A 19,877-nucleotide genomic window follows, 5' to 3' on the forward strand; every position below is an offset into this window, starting at 1 on the left:
CACTGTATGCTTGTAGATTCGCACTATATATTTCTCTAATTTGAATATGATATTTTAAACGGGTGTAAAAAATTAGTTGTAAACAAATTAATGATGTCATCGTTACTTCTAATTTCACGTAACAATGGTCTTTCAACTAGAACAAGAATTGAATTAAAGGCTTGTGATGAGAGAGAGGATTAAAATGATAAAAGTAATGTCTTTTAAAGGCAAAATAGGCATCATCATTACTTTTGATTTAACAAAGAAAAAACAATTCTTAAATTAAAATAAGAAGTATGTTTACAGGATATTTTATTAAAAGGCTTACGAGTTATGCGAAGAGAAAGAGAGAGATTAAAATAGTAGTTAACTAAAATAATGTCTTTTTTAAAGTCAAAATGACAAATCAGAGTTTATTTGGTAAATATAAAATAATTAGATAGATAACAAGAGAAGGTCCACTGTGTTAGCTATCAGGCATAATAAATGGTTAAGGACTTTGGGTGGTTGGACTTTTCTAGCTCGGACCTTAAAAGTAATCTCTAACGTCAAAAAAAAAAATCAAAATCATGAATATGATATAAACTAAGCAACAAAGAGGGCAATTCTTTTGATGCAGATACTGAAAGAGCAATGTGCCTGAGAAGTACGGCTAAACCCATATATACATCCCAGGCATCAAAACCTAAGGATTTTAAAATTTATCAGCACGTAAACAACAATGTATAGCAAACTCAAGTCATCGTAAAATTTGAGTTCCAGACACCACTAGACCTGACTGTTGGTAGGAATGGCATCATCAAAGGGCTTCTAAGACTAATCAGGATTCAGAAAGCTCACCCCAATAACAGTCCCAGCTTCGAGTGCCTCCCTTCAATAAATAATTCTGCTATCCATGCCCATCAAGTGTACTTCATCTAACAAGTTTCCTTTTTCCTGTGCAACTAATCAGAAACTAATTGACCTAAACAAATGAAACATCAGAACAAAACCAAAAGCAGACAAGGTAATGAAGCAAAAGAGGTGCCATTTTGTACAGAAAAAGTAACACGTGCACCTAAAATCCAGATCATGATAAGTCAGGAATTCCATCAAAAGTTACATTAACCACTTGCAATAACATAGACATTGCATCACAAAGAAACCCCTAACCATGGGGTAAACCACAAAACATCAGCTTTCTATCTTAACTGCTTTACTTAGATTTCAGGAAATGAGGAGAAAGCAATCTAGCAATTTCCAGCATCCCGACTTTCTCTTTCCCATCAAATATGCTCTTCAGCTTCTCGTCACAGTGTATCTCTTTCTTATTTGCTGGATTCTGCAGAAGATTAAAATGTTGTTTAACAGTATTGAACACTAAATTATAAATTGTCATATCATGCAAAAGCAAAATAACATTTAAGGAACTAGCAAAATCTCCATGCTTTTCTTTTGACATTCTAGCATCTAGTGCTGTTGAATTTATCAATGTACAACTTGTTTAATGTTTAAAAAAAGTTATTCCACAATAGTGATCGTCAATGTACAAACTAATTGGTACCACAACTTGTTGTAAAAACTTACAGACGAATAATAACTAGAAATTGTAATAAATTCGTTCAACAACTTTTGCAGCTCCACAACATTGTATTTACACAATTCTTATACAAAAAAAATGGAAAACCAAAGTTGGTGGAAACTTGAGAGCATCACATAAGATGAGCTCAACATAAGAAATATTAACATGGACAGAAAATAGAAGAATCATTATAGACCGTCAATTGAAGAAATAGCGACATGGCATACAAGCATGGAAAAGATGCATAGATCGGCAATCGAAAACATAAGATGGAGAGAATAGAGAGAATATGCAAAGCTGAGAGATAGCCAGCATACATTTAGAATGTGCTAAAACAAAGAAGTGAGAGAGATAATCCCAAGAATGTGTCTAGTCAAACCAGCTAAAGGAGCACACCAAGTTAATTCTTATACAGATTCATTGAAAATGTACAACCCAGCAACAGAACATGAATAAGAAAAAGAAAATCAATGATAGGGAAATAAGAACCTAGAACTTATTACCATAAGTAACATTAACGATTTCATTTACCAACAAGCAAATTCGACTTGGAGGACTGGGCAGAATACAACAGAGTAACCAACCACAGCAGTGAAAACAACATTGTCATTATAAAACCAGATACCTATTACAATTATTGATTTACTTTACCAAAGAGGCAAATAGCAAGTTGGACTTGAGGGTCCAATGAGTAGCCAGAACTACACCGAGCAGAGAACCATGAATGAACTTAACAACTGCATGATGAAAGACAACACCCTGATGAAGACCACCAAACATACTTCAGTTAAATTTTTTTTTTCTTCTTGTCAAATCCCTCGACAGGTTACACAATCCTAAATAATGTTATTTGACCTATCACATGCACTAAAGGTTTGAATAAAATCATGCTAAACTATATACAGAATAGAGAAAAATAATTCGTTACAGAAAAGAAATCATATGCTTCAGCATATAAAACAATTTGTTTTGAGAGAATGCAGCAGAAATCGTAAACTGCACAAAAAGAGCAATCGATTGGGAGAAAAAACAAAAAAAGTAAAAGAAAAGGAGATCAAAAAAGGAAAAAAGAAAAGAGATACAGTAGCCTCAAACATCTCAGTCATCCAAAACAAAGATACCCGCTGATATTTTGGTACTCATACCTAGAAGTTAAAAGAGAAAGTATGTAGCCGATTATTTGGTCCTCTCACAATAAAATGTTCCAAAATCACGCTAGAGTAGTCGTCGCAAAACTAGGTCATAAAAATGGTACGTGTACAAACAAGAACATGTCACATAAGATGTAAAGAGAAGTCCATAGGATACATGGGAAAGAGATGAAGAATGACCTAGAAGCTTCAAAAGAAAATGAAAAGTAGGCGGCGGGAAAAGGCGAGAGAGAGAGAGACCTGGAGGTCGTGGGCCTTGATATGCTCCCAGATCTTCTTGACGGCCTCGGCGCGCGAGATCTCCGGGACGCCGAGGAACTTGCGCATGGCCGGAGAGACCGGCACCGGCTTCATGATGCCCACCTTCTTCGCGGTCGTCTCGACGGCCGGGGTCGAGGAAGAGGCCGCGGCCTTCGCCGCCGCCATGAGAGCCCTGCAGCCTCCAAAAACCCTAGACATGTTTGATGCCTTTTCCTTCTCGAACGACGACGTAACCGAGGCGAACTAAAGAGTAAAAACAAAGAAGGAAAGAACGAAAGAAAGAAAGAGAGAGGAGAGAGGAGAGAAGAGAGGAGAAGAGAGAAGAGCGGGCGGGACAACTGCGAGGGTTTTAGTCCCTTCCTCTTAATTCCTACTTACTTATACTACTAATTAGTATTAGGTTACCTTAGAACCAGCTGTTGTGCCTAACGGCAATTTCAAATGGACTGAAAAGGGTCGTGTAGTTGGGCCTAGGTCTGGGTTCGGCCGCTTTAGCTCTCTCTCTCTCTCTCTCTCTCTCTCTCTCTCTCTCTTTCCGGAATTAACCTTCCTTCCCTCACAGAGTCACAGGGCCGAAAGAGTTGTAAAAGAGTTGGCACGTTTCTTTTCCTCCTTACATACCCTTAACTCGAGTTATTATTTTTTCTCTCTGAGAGCAAGGACTACAGACTACTTGCTTTTCTTTTCTTTTTTTCTCTTCAATGTGAGAATAGATAATCCAAATATTTATGTTATTACAAAATGTTTCAAAGAAAACTCACATGAATGATGGCGTCTCAAGGGCCAAGGCCTAGGTCTTGGCATTTTCATTTAAACATCAAACAGTCTTAAATATATGAAGGAAGGAGAAGCTTTTGCTATAAGTGACTCGTGCTTCTGGAGACGAAATCTAAAGGACAATGAATGAATGAATGAATGAATGATCAATTAAGGTGAGTGTACATAGAATTTCTCACATCTTTAGATATTACAATATCAGAGGCTAACAATCAGATAACCCGCCTCTTTTTTTCCCATGAACCCACCTAAAGTAACTTGCAACTTATCTAGCTTTCAGAATATACTACACAATTCAACAGCATTCCATGTTATAGGCAGTTAAACTATATTATCCAACAAGGTGAGCGGGTAGATAGAACTAATATCGAAGGGCGTGGTCAACAAATTATAAGTGAAAAGTGTAAAAAAAAAAAACAAGGAAGAGAATACTAAACTTGTACTAACGAAAATAAAGCAAGAGAACTGTAGTGTACAAAATTGCCCCCATTACATAGTATGACGATTACAATGTCTCATAGGCTGTGCACCTTTTGGCAATAGAAATGATCAACTGCCATTCAAGATCGTCGCTAGTGCAGCACATCATGAATTGGGATTATAGCGAAGATGCTGCTCATAGAAATTTATTAGCTGTGACACAAGAATCATTAAAATATTAAATTTATGCTTTCACTCAATAGCAGAGAAAAGAATAGGATGGGAATATACCACCAATGGGTTATTGGCTTTCAATTCCTTGTCATCCACAAGTACTTCTTGCCCATCAGACCTGTCATTAAGATTCTGTTATTTAAATCTCTCAGATCAGCCACCATAGTCCACAATAAACAGATATTTCCACAAATATTTAGTATCCTCTCTAGTCACTAAGACCTGTATGTTCATCTGCTACCAAAAGTAGATCAACTGAACTGACTACAAGGTATGCCATATTTGTGTCATATTTGCATCAGCCAAATGGAAATTCTATGCATGATATAGACATGATATATTGAATGTAGACTTTTCCACATGTCAGATGCACAAAGAAATTTGTTGCGAATGAACAAGAGAAAAAAAAAATCCAACAAAACAAGTTTGTAGAGGTCTCTTGTATGCTGGCCTGCCTTTTCACTGTTATATTATAAGCATCAAAATAACTAGAAAGATCTTTAGATTTATGTGGTGTCCTAGAGTTAAGGATACTGACATCTAACCAAACTCTGTTCACCGCCTGGTCCGCCTCTTTCTTATATATCAATTTATGTATGGAGAATAACACTGGGCTGCCATTGTGACCATTAAATAGACACCACAGTCGTTAGTTACACCTATTGAACTATGTAAATCATTTAGATGATAACACAAAGAATTTTGCATGTTTGTTGAGGTATAGATTAAAGACCAGATGTACCTAATTTCAACTAAGTGGGCAATAGAAGGTCTAAATGAGCCTGACTGAGGTGACACTAATTAATTGTGCACGTGGCTCTGAATCAAAATGCAACAGGGAGCATATGGCTCTGAATAACATTACCATTCTAGTATTTCTAGTATTTTACCAGAGGATAAGTCTGACCGTGCTACACTTTAGGAAATTGTTCTATATACTAGGAATAATAAGTTTCATCTACATAGACTATATTTCACTGCCAGAATGAGCCTAGTATTGGACTGATCTGTATAATGAAAACAATATTTTGGCAAAGTAATTCTATAGATGGGCTGATCTGAATGGATAACACTGTTCCAAGGTTTTCCTGATCAAGTGATCTGGATGACAAACATAATTTTTCTTATTTCTACAACAGAAAAGAAGGAAATAGGTAACACCAGCTACCTGAGAGTACCAGGAGGACGTTACCTTTTCCATACAAAGACTTCTTTAGCAGTCACATCTTTCATAGAGAAAATATGCAAAGGTTATTGCCTAGTGTTAGAAACACTAGGGAAAGGACATTACTTGCTTGTGCACTACGGATTAAGCACTGCAAGCAACTGAAGTTATCATTTCTAATAAAATATTGAAACTATGAAGACAATTATCCTGGATCAGAATGATAGTACTTGCAATCAACACCCAATTCAACATTTTCACCACAATGATTACTTAGAACCAAAGATTCACAATAAACATAACTGACAGCAAGAAAAACTGAAAAAGTCACAATTAACTTCTCAAATCTAAAACTAATGTATGATGCTGAAACATTGACAGCCAGCCAAGTCATTGAAGAGCATATGAGCATAGCATACACAAAAGAGGATTATGTCTATGTAGCCGGGGGGCGGGGGGGTAGGAGAACAATCTGAAGTATGCATCGCGTGCCAGTGATGAAACTTTATATAGTACATTAAATGCTAAATTTAAAACAAAACAGACCAATCACCAATATGCCATGAGACTAAGAAAAGGCGTTCTTCCATATCTCCTTTCTCATAGACTTGTATATTGAGACACATGTCTTACGGAATTGGATCACAGAAACCAGAATTATTGAGAACTAGAACACAAGTATGACATCTACAAGGAAGAGATCAATTGAACCTACTCAAAGAAGGCAAAGAAAGAGCTTGCTAAATCTAGGCAGAAATAAATAATTCATTGGATACCAATTTCAGTATTATAATTATTATTATATTTCTAATTTTGGTACTTCACTAGACAAAGAAAGTGCTCCCTAATTAGAAAGGAGAAATTCTACAGAAGATTACTCTAGATTTGTTTATGTTTATCACATGTGAGAATTTAGTCTCACATTGAAAAGAGAGAAAAGTGAAAGGGTCTATATAGATTATTAGGCCTTCACCTAATAGCTTAAACTTTTGGTTTGAGTTGGGTTCTAAGGTTTGTGCCAAATCTTGTTTTACTTGGACTAGGACTCCTCTATCTCCTCAAGTGGTATTGGAGCCAACGATTTGAAAATTCTAGATTACTTTGAAACTACGGAGCACGAATACTTCATTTGCCCCTTCGTACCGGTATTCAATATGTATTAAATACCCATATGGCACTGATACGGCTAAAGAAGTATCCGAATTAAAAAAATTAATTTTAATTTTTCGATAGGGCTCCAATAAAGCAAGATACGGCTCTAATAAATTTCTTAGTCATCCAATCATTTTTCCTTTTTTTGTGCTAATAGATGATATAAAACATATACATTATATGCATATATGATTATCCAAACCTCCATTATACTTTAAGGCTTTGTTTATTCGATAATAAATTAATCATATAACTTGAAAGTCATTTAAAGATTCAAATTAATTGTAGAATAATAGTTAAATTAGATTTCAATGTTTCACTAACATTTTGAGTTTCATATCAGTTTTTGTTACAATATTATTCTAAAATTTTAAGCATGTAGATACTAAATATGTAGCTTTCTTTCCTTTTATGATTTTATCTCATCATTTCTGAATTAATTATTTTTTACCATATGTTATATTAGTTGACAATAGATAGAAAATATATTATTTATTTATTGGCATATCCATAATGTATCTGTATCATACTTTTAATAATTTGGCGTATTCCCATATCTTGTATCTGTATCCGTGCTTCATAGCTCTAAAGCAATTTGATGCGACCAATTTAGTGGCTCTAATGGATAGGAGGGTTATTGTAGATGAGTCATGGTAAAGCAGTAGTTGTTTGTGGTTTGATCGATAAAGATCTAAAGTCTTGAGATTAGGCTCAAATATGCAAGATTGGTGTGCAAACACAATTACACTTAACGGAGCAATAATCCTAGTTTAGGACAAGGACAACAGTTGATAGCACTGAAGAGCTGGACTCTTAAGAACGATAGGTGACTAGATGAGAAATTGGCCAAAAGGCTTGGTTAGAAATAGTAGATTGCACTTGAGGGTAAGTCGTTGATGTTAGGCTCACATGTGAATGGGAAAATTGTTGAGGATCACATGTGAGAGTTTAGTTGAGAAAAAAATGAAAAAATTTATATAAATTATTAGGCCTTCACCTAATAGTTCAAGCTTCGGAATTGAGTAGGATTCTAAGATTTGTGTCAAACCTTATTTCACTTGTACTAAAATTCCCTATCGCCCTAACAGTTGACTATCCTATCTTGCATATATCTATACACATACATTTCAAGCACACACACACATACTCAAATAGATGTTGGTATATATATGCAACAATTTACTTTTGGCAAAAATTAATGCAAATTCTATTAGTAGCACCGAATTTATACTAAGGTTTTGAAACTCGGTATTAAGATCGGGATTGGCCGTTAGAAAAGGCAATATGTATCAGCCGTATCGGCTATATCAGTCATATCAATCGCCAGTATTAGGCTATTTTTAATTACGAAAATTCTAAATATTATTTTAAATGCAGAAAAAATTCTAGAAATTTATAAAATATAACATAAAAATGGTCACATATGAACTTTAAAAACTAAATAAGAAAACTCACTCAAAACTATAATGAATTTCAACGTGAATTAGATAAATTTTTATATTTGTAAATTATCATTTGCAGAACAACATAAAGAGAGAGAGAGAGAGATCTCTCCACTGTTGTTCTATAGCAGTAAGAAAAGAGGAGTTAAAAAGTGGATGAGAAAGAACGAAAAAATTGAGAAAAAAACTCATCCGAGTTTACCAAAGTGTGGACTAACCAAAGAAAAGAAGGGCTCAACGAAACGACTACCAAATGGACTCGATGAAGTGTGAGAGTGAGAAGAAAGTATGTGTAAGAGATAGAAAGTAAAAACTGAAAATTTAAAAAGAAAGTAGTTGACGACATCAATTATTAACGTCTCCTATGATAGATATATTTTAGATTCGACCTGAATCTTAAAAAAAATTAATTTTAGTCGTATTGTTATTTTTAGCCAATACAGCCAAAACTGACTGAAACCAGTCAAAACCAGCCAATACTAGTCGAAACCGGACCAAAACCGGTCTAATCGAGATCGGTTATGCTCAATCCCGATTCGGATTGGCCAATCTAACTTAGGATCGACCAATTTTGGGATCCATGGTTTATACTACATAACTACAAAACTGACCCATTACTGAAGGTCACTTTGAAGCTCCTAAATACTCGCTATACTTCTCTCCCCCATCTCTCTGATTTTTCAAGATTACTATGTTAGATTTTCCTTGACACATCAAAATCTAACACGGTGACATGTTCAAGAAAGGATTCAAAGCCTCTTGAGAAAAATATGTTCTACCAACATGAGCATTGGATAACTAAAATTTAAGGTCTCATAAAGGGTCTGCTGTATAATTAAAATAACTTTGCCTACCAAAATGAATGAGATATGCACATCCTTTTTAGGTTTATTGCCAAACACAGTCTTTCACTTGGTTGAAACTGTTTTCCGCAAAATGCAACAAATCATCCTTCTTAATTTGGAATGCACAAATTGGCTGAAACTAAGATTCAAAACATTCAAAAGATAATCAAGTAACAAAAGGTGGGGCATCATATCTACTCTAATGAACCTCACATCCTCTTACCAAAAATGACTTCAGGCAAATTGGAACTGCTTGATGCATGCCTCATATGACCAATAGCACTAAGTCAGGTTGATAGCAACTCATATACAGTTGATCAGTTTTCCATACCTATGTCTATTACCATAATTCAGTCGTCCACAATTATTGGTCAAATTGCTATCGGTATATATGAGGCCATCCTTGGAGTCTAAATTCATATTCAAATTGTTATTGTTATACCATTGCAAAGACTGACTTTTAATAGGAGTCCACAAGCCATGAGCAACATGGACATGACATTATCTAACTATAGATCTTAAGGAACCTAATTCTTCAGACCACACAATCAGAGTCCAAAATTGGCTAGTAATTTCTTTCTGTAAGTGTTTGATTAAGTGGAGTGGGTGTGGGCATGGGAGTGGGAGTGGGACCATGTGTGCTCTAATCTCTTGAGAATATGAGAGATAGATTGGACTCACAATACGTCAAAGACATCTCTCATAAACTATAATTAGCTTTCTAGATATATATCTTAATAAGATCTGTCAACATTGCTTAATATTCCAAAAAAGGTGGTAATATATGCAAGTGGTCAACCCACAACATAGCTCACTAGTATAGTATTTAAACAAAAACTCAAATCGACGAGTTTCTATTTAAGCTAAATTGACATGATACATTTTATGGTGTGTTGGCATGTTTCTATGCATGCTTCTATTCTTCCTCTCCCATGAAGCATATTTTACATGCATTCATATCTCTCTTTATTATAAATGTACTCCGTGCTCTATAGTTTACACGTGTTGATCATCAAACCTAGATTGTTAAAAGAACAAGGCTCTAAATATTGATTTCGGGATCAAGATCGGGATTGAAATCGGATGCTTAAAAAAACGATACGTATTGGTCATGTCGATTGTTTCGGCCTTCCATTTCAAACGATTCGGATCGAGGATCAACCAAATCGACCATATTGGCCGATCCATTTTTGCAATATGGATCGGGATTGATTGATACTTCAATTTGTAGTTATGAATTGAACATATTGAGGTGCAAGAGCAACTCCTCAAATGTCCGTGAAAGTTGGGTTCTTCATAGTTCATACTCTAAAGCTTCTTAAATCAAGGTGGGTTGTTTGGTTTCTTATATTTAGAAATACATATGTATTTAAAAATACATGTTTCTCTAGATGTTGTATCTAGAGAAACAAATAAATTATTTGGTTGATTGTATTTTATAATATTATATTTGTTAAACACATGTTTGGTTTGTTGTATTTTATAATTATGTATTTGGTAAATAAGTATTTAGTTGTTGTATGTTATAATACTATTTTGACATTATAATTATAAATATTTGGTTGTGTTTTTTAGAACCAAAAGACTGCAACTATATTCTCAACTAAAAAAAATTAAATTTCAGTTGAAATAGAAAATAAATTGTTAAAGACTATTGATCAAACAATTTTAATTAAATCAATATATTTCCCTTCAATCAATAAAACTAGATCTCTACTTCCTTTCCTACATGAACTATGATGTTATCCTACATAGCTTTGTAATGTAGCATCAATATTAAGTGTATTTAATACTCTCTCTCTCTCTCTGAAGTTGGTTGGACAGTTGTCATATCTATCATAGACATGGACTATGGTTGTAGGCAGCCTCGTTTCATCCATTCTCCCAGACATCCAGTTAGATACATAGCATAAAGGGAAAAGAGGAAAGCCTATCTTCTTCAAAGGCATCTTCACCATTAACTATCAGTCTTTTGTCAAGTTTTCTTTCTGGGTAATGAGTCAAAGAGTCCATTATAAGTGCAATATAATTCTTCTTAGCCATGTTTTTCAGCAGGAGAGGGAAAGGAAAAGCTACGATTTGTTTTACTACTCTGTTATTGCTTTACGACAATAAAGGAGCTGAAATTCAAAGATCCTAAGCAATGGCGGGAACAAAGTATCTGAAATACAAGGATCCTAGTGACTGAGAAGAAGAAAAATAAAGGATGGGAGTTACCTCAAGTGATGTGGCGGCGAAGAAATACTATGGCAATGTGGCGACAATGGTGGAGGAGATAAAAAGGAGAATAGAAAAAGAGATGAGGGATTGAAATGAGATAGGAGAGACGGGTCAAATTAGGTTAGATGTAGCTTTTTGGCATCCGATTGGATCAAATGGGTGCTAAAAAACTGCATGAGTCTAACCAGTTTTTTAAATACAATTTTTAAATTTGATACACCAAACCAAACAATAATTTTTGGATTAGACACTGTATCTACTAATGCAGCATTTATAAAAATCTCCAACCAAATAGCTTTTAAGATGACCAGCTTGTAATAAATGATTATCAATTTGGTCTAACGAAAAATAGTGGTGTAATAGTCATGGCCATGCTAATAGTAGGATAAAGCGAGATTGCCTACTAAATTTGTCTACCTATGAAATTTAATCTATGCAGCTAGAAAGTTCTTAGAGACATGACAAAGTCCAAACAAATAGGTGTTCTATGCTGGAGAAGAATAGTATATATTAAGGCATGACCGAAAGTCAAGGACTAGCAGCACTTGTTCCAGGTTCCTTAAAAATGACAGCCTTAAGTGAAAAACAACAAGTCTGGCAAACCTTAAACAACATCCAAAAAAGAAAAGCAGGAAAATATAAAGAAAGAGGTAAAGCTGCACTGAAGAATATGCAATTGCTCACCTTAGAGCCTTGAATGTTATGGAGACTTGTTGCACGTCGTTCGTGACGGAAGCATAGTAGCGCACAGGCTTGATGATTTTGGTGATAGAAAGCCGGTTGGTGCAATCATCCAACTTCTTCTTGTCACCGCTCTCACCTTCGGTAGAATCTACATCCTCATTTCCTGGCTTTTCTCCTCTCCCACATGATCCGTTCCTGTCCCTGGTGGCAGTATCCTGCTGCAACTCGCACTGCTCCTGTGGGAGAGCGTCCTGCTTGAACCTTCTGACGCAGCCGGATTTTCTCCTCTTGGCACCGGTGACTTGGTTGCCTTGCGATTGCGAGGGCTGCGTGCTTTCAACCTTTGAGAATCCATCGGTAGGAGTAGGACCATCCTCAGGCAGAGTGAGGGAAATGAATCCGGCCGTGGCCGCTGTTGAGCTCGGCCCAATTTGCTCGGAGGAATTGGGAGCCGCACTCACCTGGTTCTGCTCAACCTGGTGCATCTCCTGCAGGGATCCGTTTGCGACAATCTCCTCGTCCCCTGCAGACTTGTTCTTCTTATGCTTCTTCTTCTTACTCTTATTCTTATTCTTCTTAGGTTTACTACTTCTGGCACCATCCTCTTGTGTTATCTCCCTCCGGTTTCCATCACCTAAGGTCGATTCGTCCGGCTGGGTGGAGCGCTTCTTCTTGGTCACGGTGTGCAGAGCCCCATGCTTCCGCCTGCGCTTCCTCCAAGACCTGGGCGAACGCGATCTGCGCTCCCACTCGAAATATTAGGATCTTACGCCGAGGAAGAAGCAAGAGACAATTTTAGGGTAGAGATAGAGGCACCTTTGTTCGAAGGCTTCGACGATGTCGGCGCAGGTTTTGATGTTCTCGTAGGGTTCCCAGGTGTTGGCTGTCTCGGGCCATCCACGCCTTCTCTCAGAAAGGAAAGAGAAGTCATTTTTGTCAGAAGGATGAGGATGAGGATGAGGATGAGAGAGAGAGAGATGTCGTACCATTTGATTAGATATTGAATTTGGCCCTTGCGAACCCTCTTCTTCCTAATGTCTTCGATCTCATAGAAGCCTTCGTCAAGCTTCGGTCGCTCCTCCGCCTCCGCCTCTGCCTCTGCTTCTTCTCCTCCTCCTTCCTCCTCCTCCTCCTCCTCTTCCTCCTCCTCTTCCTCTTCCTCTTCCTCTTCCTCTTCCTCTTCCTCTTGCTGTGCAAGAAGAGGCTGTTGTTGCTCTTCGGTTGAGGGGACGGCCCCTTCCTCTGATTCTGGGACTGCTGATTCTTCGCTCTTCTTCTTGCCGGTCCTCATCGCTGAGGCGTCGTTGTTCCCTCCCTCTTTCTGTCTCTTGCGCGGCAGTTGGCACTGATGATGAGCAAGCAGATCAGAATCGAATGGGCTGATTAACCGGGTGGGCCGGGGCCGGTGTGGATATGACTCACTCATAGGACATTGGGCTGCTACTTCCATATGGGCCACTTTGAATCTGAGGACCAGCTTGGTCATTGAGACATCAGTAATATGTGGGGATGGATAGTGTGCAGTTGCAGGCGCCTGAAAAATCGATCGACACCACGAGATCCAATCCTAGTTTGACCATGCCTGACTTTACTTTACTTTACTTTACTTTACTTTACTTTACTTTACTGGTTGCTCCATCGACACGAATGATTCGATTCACAAATCACAGCTATATCTATGCATCCATCATCTATGTAAACAAGCAAATCAACTAACAAACAAATATTCATTTGATGAGCAGACTATCCCATTATATGGTGACACCTACACAGCGTCTATAGCTCTCTCACACATACCTTTCCAAGTTTTGGATCTGCTTGTACATGATCAGTTTTTGGATGAGGATGAGGATGAGAATGAAAGTTGGGATCGAGTTGGCGTTTGGGAGTGCGCATTTCTTCGACAGGGCAGATGGAGAGAAGATTACCCGTATATCTCTTCTTCTGTCTATTTATTATAATTAAGGACATATATGCTTGCTTGCTTGCTGCTGCGATCCATACGTACGTACGTACGTACGTACATGTGCATTAATTAATTGCCTACAACTTCTAACAATTATTCATTTGTATACGCGCGTATAATTAATTTCCTAGGATTTGCTATGACAAAATGAAGGATTTTCTAGGACACAAAAGCAAATTCATGATGATGTATATATATATTTATATATTTATATTTATTTGATGCAGAGGAAAAGGCACGATGATGTTGCTAGCACTAGAACCAACTGTAAACAGAGTAAATATACTAATAAGCGCAAGCTCATGTACTATTCTTACACGACACGGAATTTTGATAGCTACATTAACAAGTAAGTATATCTATATATATATATATATATGGCTTTACGCATGCATCTCTCTTTCTCTTCACCACCAAATTAAGGACCGTCAACTGTAAGGGCATAAGACACATGCTTGCTATATATATATATATATATATAGGTAAATACATCTATCCACAAATCGATAGACCTTTTAGCCAACTTAAAGATAACTTTAGTTTGCAGTCTGAGTACATTATATTGATTCGTTGCAGCATGCTGAGATCATAAGTGCTATATAGTGGAGGGAGTAGCAAACATATAAATGTACATAGTATTTTGGTACATATGGATCGGTCGATCCAAAGATATATGAATGCATATATGCATAATAGTTTTTAGGACTAGTTGGCATTGGCTGATGAAATGCACGCTTGGCATTTAGTGGACTCCACCTCTTGATGCTTGCTTGCTTTCAACAGTTACAGCCACTATCTATATATGTCCAACCATATTCTTTAAGTACAGATGCATCTATCGATCAATCGATGTACAAAGCAAAACATTCCATATCTCTCTCTCTAGATCTCTGTATACATACAGACATATATATATATATATATATATATCGACACTGTGCTTCTTCTATTACCTTTTCGGAAATTAATTAATCGATGTGCCCATCATGGTCACACCCGTCCATTTCAAAGTAGGAGAGAGATCCAGAGAGTGTTGAGAGAGAGAGAGAGAGGGGAGTAACTGTAGTATACTACTGCTAGCTACCGAAAGCTGACAAAGATAGAAACATATGAAAGAAGCCCATATGTATATGTATTGCGTTGCTTGCCAACTTTTGATGTGTGTCGGAACTTTGCACCACTAATTTACCAAACTCAACTGCTGCATGATGAACTGGTAACACACACACACACACACACACACATATATATATATATAGATAGATAAAAGTTATTTGCAATTCATCGTTTAAGTTCTGGTGGAACATGTATCCTTCTGGCTCTGGGGTACGTAATTAATTCATTTGAATTGATCGATTCTAATCCAATTAATAGACCAACCTCTGCTTAGTTTCTAATTAGGTAGGCCGCAAGTATAATTAACAAATTAGTAGATTTGAAACAAGTAGGTAGCCAGGTAACTACAACAAGCATACAATAGATCCTGGCCATGATTCCCACTCTCAATTACCTAATACGTACCTAATCTAAGAAACAGCAATTAACAGATATGTAGCCTAATTATAATTAATTACCACTATAGATTGTGCTTGTAAATATATAAATATATACACACACAGTGAGAGAGAGAGAGAGGGAGAGTGTATGAGAGATAGAGGTAGCCGTACCTAATGAATGCATGCGTTGTCCTAAAATAAATAAATAAGGGGCATCTTAATTAATTTTTGTAGGGCGCCCTTTTGGAGATGCAATTAAATCAAGCCTTAAAGCTAGACATTAATTAATTTCTTTACGATTTAAGTATCTCGATCGCACTTAGTCATGAATCATTGTCACCATCGTAAGTGGGATTCCAGTAACCTTTTCCCTTTCCAAAAAGATAACTTATTTTAAGCATCTCAATTCACCAAAATCAATATCTATATACATATAATAAGAGCAAGGATAAAGCATCCCTAGCTAGCTAGATCTCCAACCCACAGATCGATCACCCATACCATCCTCATCAAACCAAGTGGTTGGTTTCCACACACCCACACAAACATATATATATATATATATATATATATATATATATATATATATATATATATGTTATATGTATATAAATGTTTAAGTTTACCAAGTACGCTTTCAATTGACAAAAAGATCTAACTATATACGTCTTTTGATATGCTTGCATGTGACAGCATCGTCCATTTAATGTTGCACAAGTACGTGCATGCACAGTGCTACATCTACTTGCTCATCATCATGGATATATGCATGAACCTGACTGTCCAAGTTTATGAGCTACATATATTCTGGTGCTAAGATTTAGGGATATATATATATATATATCTTATATAAGCTGGCGTAGTTGGAGAGATCGATTAGATCAAGATAGCACTAGTCCCTAAACAATGAATTGAGTTAATTTAATAATAATCAGTAGCCACTTTGCCGACCCAAAATAAAGTATGAGAAATCATAACATTAATAGTTCAACTAGAGTGTGTGTTAATATTAATCAATAGGCACTATTATGAGTCGTCATGGCTAATGATGGTAAGTCTATCAATCTCGGATTTGGTTATAGATTTATATATACTCGCTAATTAACACTTTGGTCTCTTACTATGCATGTGATGTCTAGATTGTAGGTTACAACAGGATCTGGACTCGAGGGTGGTGAGCCTGCGCCCTAATTAATTAATAAATAATCTCTGTCAAGCTGAGATAATTAAATCCATCACAGCTAAGTTACAACTAATTAGAAGGATCATGACTCAGATCGAGTTTGCTTTGAAAAATACAACTCTTAACATGATCAGAAAAAAGTGTTATAGTTTATCATCCACTCATTAGTAGCAGTCTCTAAGTCTTCACATTATAAGATATCATTTAGTTCAATCCTAATTTATTGCTATTCCATTTGCTATTTTATGTGAGAGTTTGAGAATTATTTCTACTGTCCTTCACCCTTTTAGATCGCTTGTACAACACCAAATTGAGGCGACTTCAACTGAAGGAAGAAAATCTATTGTCACAATAATGGCTCATTGCGAGGGACCAAGAGCAAAAGACATACTTTAATAATTAGACATGGGTTTAGAGGAGGATTGTAAGAAAATTTTATTTTACGATTTAAATAAAACAAATTTTATTTTACGATTTGTAGTTTTTTCAGCTCTTTAACAATTAAGTTTTTTTTTTTTTTCCATGTTAAAAAATTTGTAGCCTTATTTTTGCATGCTTTCCGTATCTTTTAGACGCACTTGTTTTTGCACCCTTAGAATTTCACAATCTAATAGTTTACTAAGTTATAAAGTACAATGATATACCCAATTTTTATTTATATATATTTTGCTTGTAATTTGGGTTACTTTGCTCTTAGATCCAACAAATTTATATACATTGCTATAACACGTGCATAAAAGATCCACATATCTTAGATATGATAAAAGATATGGTCGAATTTAGAGTTGACCAGAGCCAAAATTTTCAATAGGATAGCGTACTCCATATATAGCAGCAGATGAACATCACGGTAGGAATACATACCCAATAAAGGAGGACTTCCTCTTTGATCGACAACTTGGATTATCTTGACTAAGAGAAAGATCCCAGCTACAGTAACACGTCTCTAATAAGAGTTGGAGTCAAATTTACAATCTTATATATCTAGTAAGAAGTATAAAATATATATATATATATATATATATATATATATATATATATATATATATGTTGTCTAGTATCGATCATAGATCAGTCACACACCTTTGAATTTGTACCGGTTTAGAATGTCGGAAGGAAGCAATTTGATTATCTGCAAGATAAGTGGAGTAGTATTCGAGTTGTCTTGTTGACTTGGAAATCCAATTAGCAACCCTCTACTGCCAGTCCTCAGTCTACCAGAGAATCTGTTTTTAAGACAAATTACGATCGAATCTAATACCTTTGTTCTCCTACATACCAGGCCACTCCTCTTTTTGACTGCACAATTAATGTGCTTTCTTTCGCTCTCTACATCTCTTTAATCTATCTTTAATCTATCTTTCTATCTTATTAATTAAAAGCTTAACTGTAAAATAGAAAAAGGAAAGGCTTTGTTTAGAGACAATCATTATAGAGCTCGGTTTTAAAATTAATATAAACATTTCGAAAAACAATTAAGTTAAAAAAGAAAGAAAGAAAGAAAGCAAACAGATTGGGCCCATATATAAATAAAACATGTATATATATATATATATAAATATAGAGAGAGAGAGAGAGATAGATATTAGATAGATTAGCATGCACCCTGAGTGCGTGCCACTTTTGGTAATATAAAAATTGGAATGCTGGATAACCGAATCCATGGTGCTTGTTGCGGCCTCCCATTCGTCCTCTAAATCATTTCTAAATCCAAGTACAGAATCTGGTGGGCATCCTACAATCTCCTATTCTACGCGACTAACTGCGTAATGACATAGCTCCTCGCAAAGGTTATTCCCCCATTTTTAATCTTATTTCTTCATCTTTTCTTAATTGACTGATTCATAATGGGGCGAGGGGAAACAAATAAAGTAAAAGGAGCATCGATGCCTAACTATTTCTAAAATCATCTACTCGAGAATCAATTGACCGGAGGGTAAAGGCAGAGCACTTGTCATATCTTTTCTTTTCTTTTCTTTTTTTTCCTTGGCTTACTTTTCTTTGGAAACTATTTGATTTTTGGCTTTCTTTGCACTCTCTCTCTCTATATCTCATCCTTAGAGATCTCATCCTTTACCTCTTTCATCGTGCAGAGGGAAAGAACAATTTCCCAAGCACATAGATTCGGGTTCTTTTAGCACATAGAGATAGATCTCCCCAAAGTTGCAGCCTTTTTGAAATGGTTACTGTTAGATGTTATTCGTTGAGTGGCAGGCATGTGCATCCGGTACAAACTCCGGAAAAGATATTGGCGTAACTTTCTTTCTTTCTTTCTTTCTTTCTTTCTTTCTTTCTTTCTTTGGTGCAGTTAGCAGCATCTGGCCATCGATTTAATTTGTTTATAGTCTCCTGTCTCCTCCTCCTCCTCCTCCTCCTCCTTCTCCTTCTCCTCTTCCTCTTATAATACATGGACACGAGATAACTTTTCCTTTGTTTGCATCACAAGCATGCTATCTAATCTAGATATAGCTTCCTCCTCCTCCTCCTCCTCCTCCTCCTCATCCTCATCTTTGAGATCTCAAAGGATTGATACGCTGCCCCCATCACCATGGGTGATTGGGTGTCGACTGAGACCTTAGTCTAGCTTAGCTTTACAATATATATATATATATATATGCATGCATGTTTCTAAGAAAGATTATATTCCCTCCTCCATAAAGATTACCTACCATGTGGGTCTGCGTGGCTCCCTATCTAGCTTATTAATTCCCAGATAAAGATAGCTAGGAGAGATCTAATTCTAGGATTATGTATTTGGTACATGGCACTCAACAAATAAATTAATTTCCACATTCTAGAGAGCATCATTATAATTACCACCATCCATCCCTATGTAGCTTGGACCACTTGGGTAATTAAGCCAATTAAGCTGAAAAGGACTTTAATCCCACTCCAGGATTTAAATAATGCTGAGGGGATCTAGTAGAATATTAATCGCATCAAAACAAATAATTAATTATCTTCCATCTTGGGGCTGCGCGCATGTAATTAATTTTTGACTCACTAAGTATTTAACATAAGAAGAAGAAGCACAAATATATTTTGCATAATTAGATTTCGATTAACAAAGGATAAGAAAAAGAAGAAAGAAAAAATAACTCATATCAAATGAATGTATAATTCATGTTAGCTAATACGATGACGTACATCTTTAATTATATAACTGCCTGGAAATTAAGAGCATGATTAGTAATATATATAAAAACAGCAACAAGCTCAACTATCACAATCTTCCTCTTATGATTGAGTCATGGTTCTAGATAAAGACGACTTAAGGTGTGTGTGTGTGTGTGTATATATATATATATATTGATACGAGATCCCAAATAGTTGGAGGA

The 19,877-nt window shown here is 36.1% G+C and overlaps 2 protein-coding genes across 2 annotated transcripts; both read right to left on the bottom strand.

The window, feature by feature from the left end:
* Positions 1 to 992: 992 nt before the first annotated feature.
* LOC140800654 (protein TRI1-like) lies at positions 993 to 3,394 on the bottom strand. The gene is made up of 2 exons (XM_073155416.1): positions 2,935 to 3,394; positions 993 to 1,303 (listed from the first exon to the last, which is right to left on the bottom strand). The coding sequence occupies exons 1-2, from the start codon at positions 3,151 to 3,153 to the stop codon at positions 1,178 to 1,180; spliced, it is 345 nt and encodes a 114-aa protein (XP_073011517.1). The 5' UTR covers positions 3,154 to 3,394; the 3' UTR covers positions 993 to 1,177.
* A 465-nt stretch (positions 3,395 to 3,859) lies between these two features.
* LOC140800723 (probable chromo domain-containing protein LHP1) lies at positions 3,860 to 13,457 on the bottom strand. Its single transcript, XM_073155534.1, has 5 exons — positions 12,881 to 13,457; positions 12,711 to 12,797; positions 11,895 to 12,632; positions 4,444 to 4,504; positions 3,860 to 4,365 (listed from the first exon to the last, which is right to left on the bottom strand). The coding sequence occupies exons 1-5, from the start codon at positions 13,378 to 13,380 to the stop codon at positions 4,318 to 4,320; spliced, it is 1,434 nt and encodes a 477-aa protein (XP_073011635.1). The 5' UTR covers positions 13,381 to 13,457; the 3' UTR covers positions 3,860 to 4,317.
* Positions 13,458 to 19,877: the final 6,420 nt, after the last annotated feature.

The sequence above is a fragment of the Typha latifolia genome, chromosome 14 (assembly GCF_019914945.1).
Source record: "Typha latifolia isolate L0001 chromosome 14, TyphaL0001v2, whole genome shotgun sequence".
NCBI classification, from domain to species: Eukaryota; Viridiplantae; Streptophyta; class Magnoliopsida; order Poales; family Typhaceae; genus Typha; species Typha latifolia.

Excerpts from the sequence above, each read along its gene's own strand:
- LOC140800654 (XM_073155416.1), bottom strand. The coding sequence starts at position 3,153 with ATGTCTAGGGTTTTTGGAGGCTGCAGGGCTCTCATGGCGGCGGCGAAG. Across the intron at positions 1,304-2,934 it reads TCAAGGCCCACGACCTCCAG|AATCCAGCAAATAAGAAAGA; the intron begins GTCTCTCTCTCT and ends AATCTTCTGCAG.
- LOC140800723 (XM_073155534.1), bottom strand. The coding sequence starts at position 13,380 with ATGACCAAGCTGGTCCTCAGATTCAAAGTGGCCCATATGGAAGTAGCA. Across the intron at positions 12,798-12,880 it reads ATTCAATATCTAATCAAATG|GCGTGGATGGCCCGAGACAG; the intron begins GTACGACATCTC and ends TTCTGAGAGAAG. Across the intron at positions 4,505-11,894 it reads ATAACATTCAAGGCTCTAAG|GTCTGATGGGCAAGAAGTAC; the intron begins GTGAGCAATTGC and ends TCTTAATGACAG.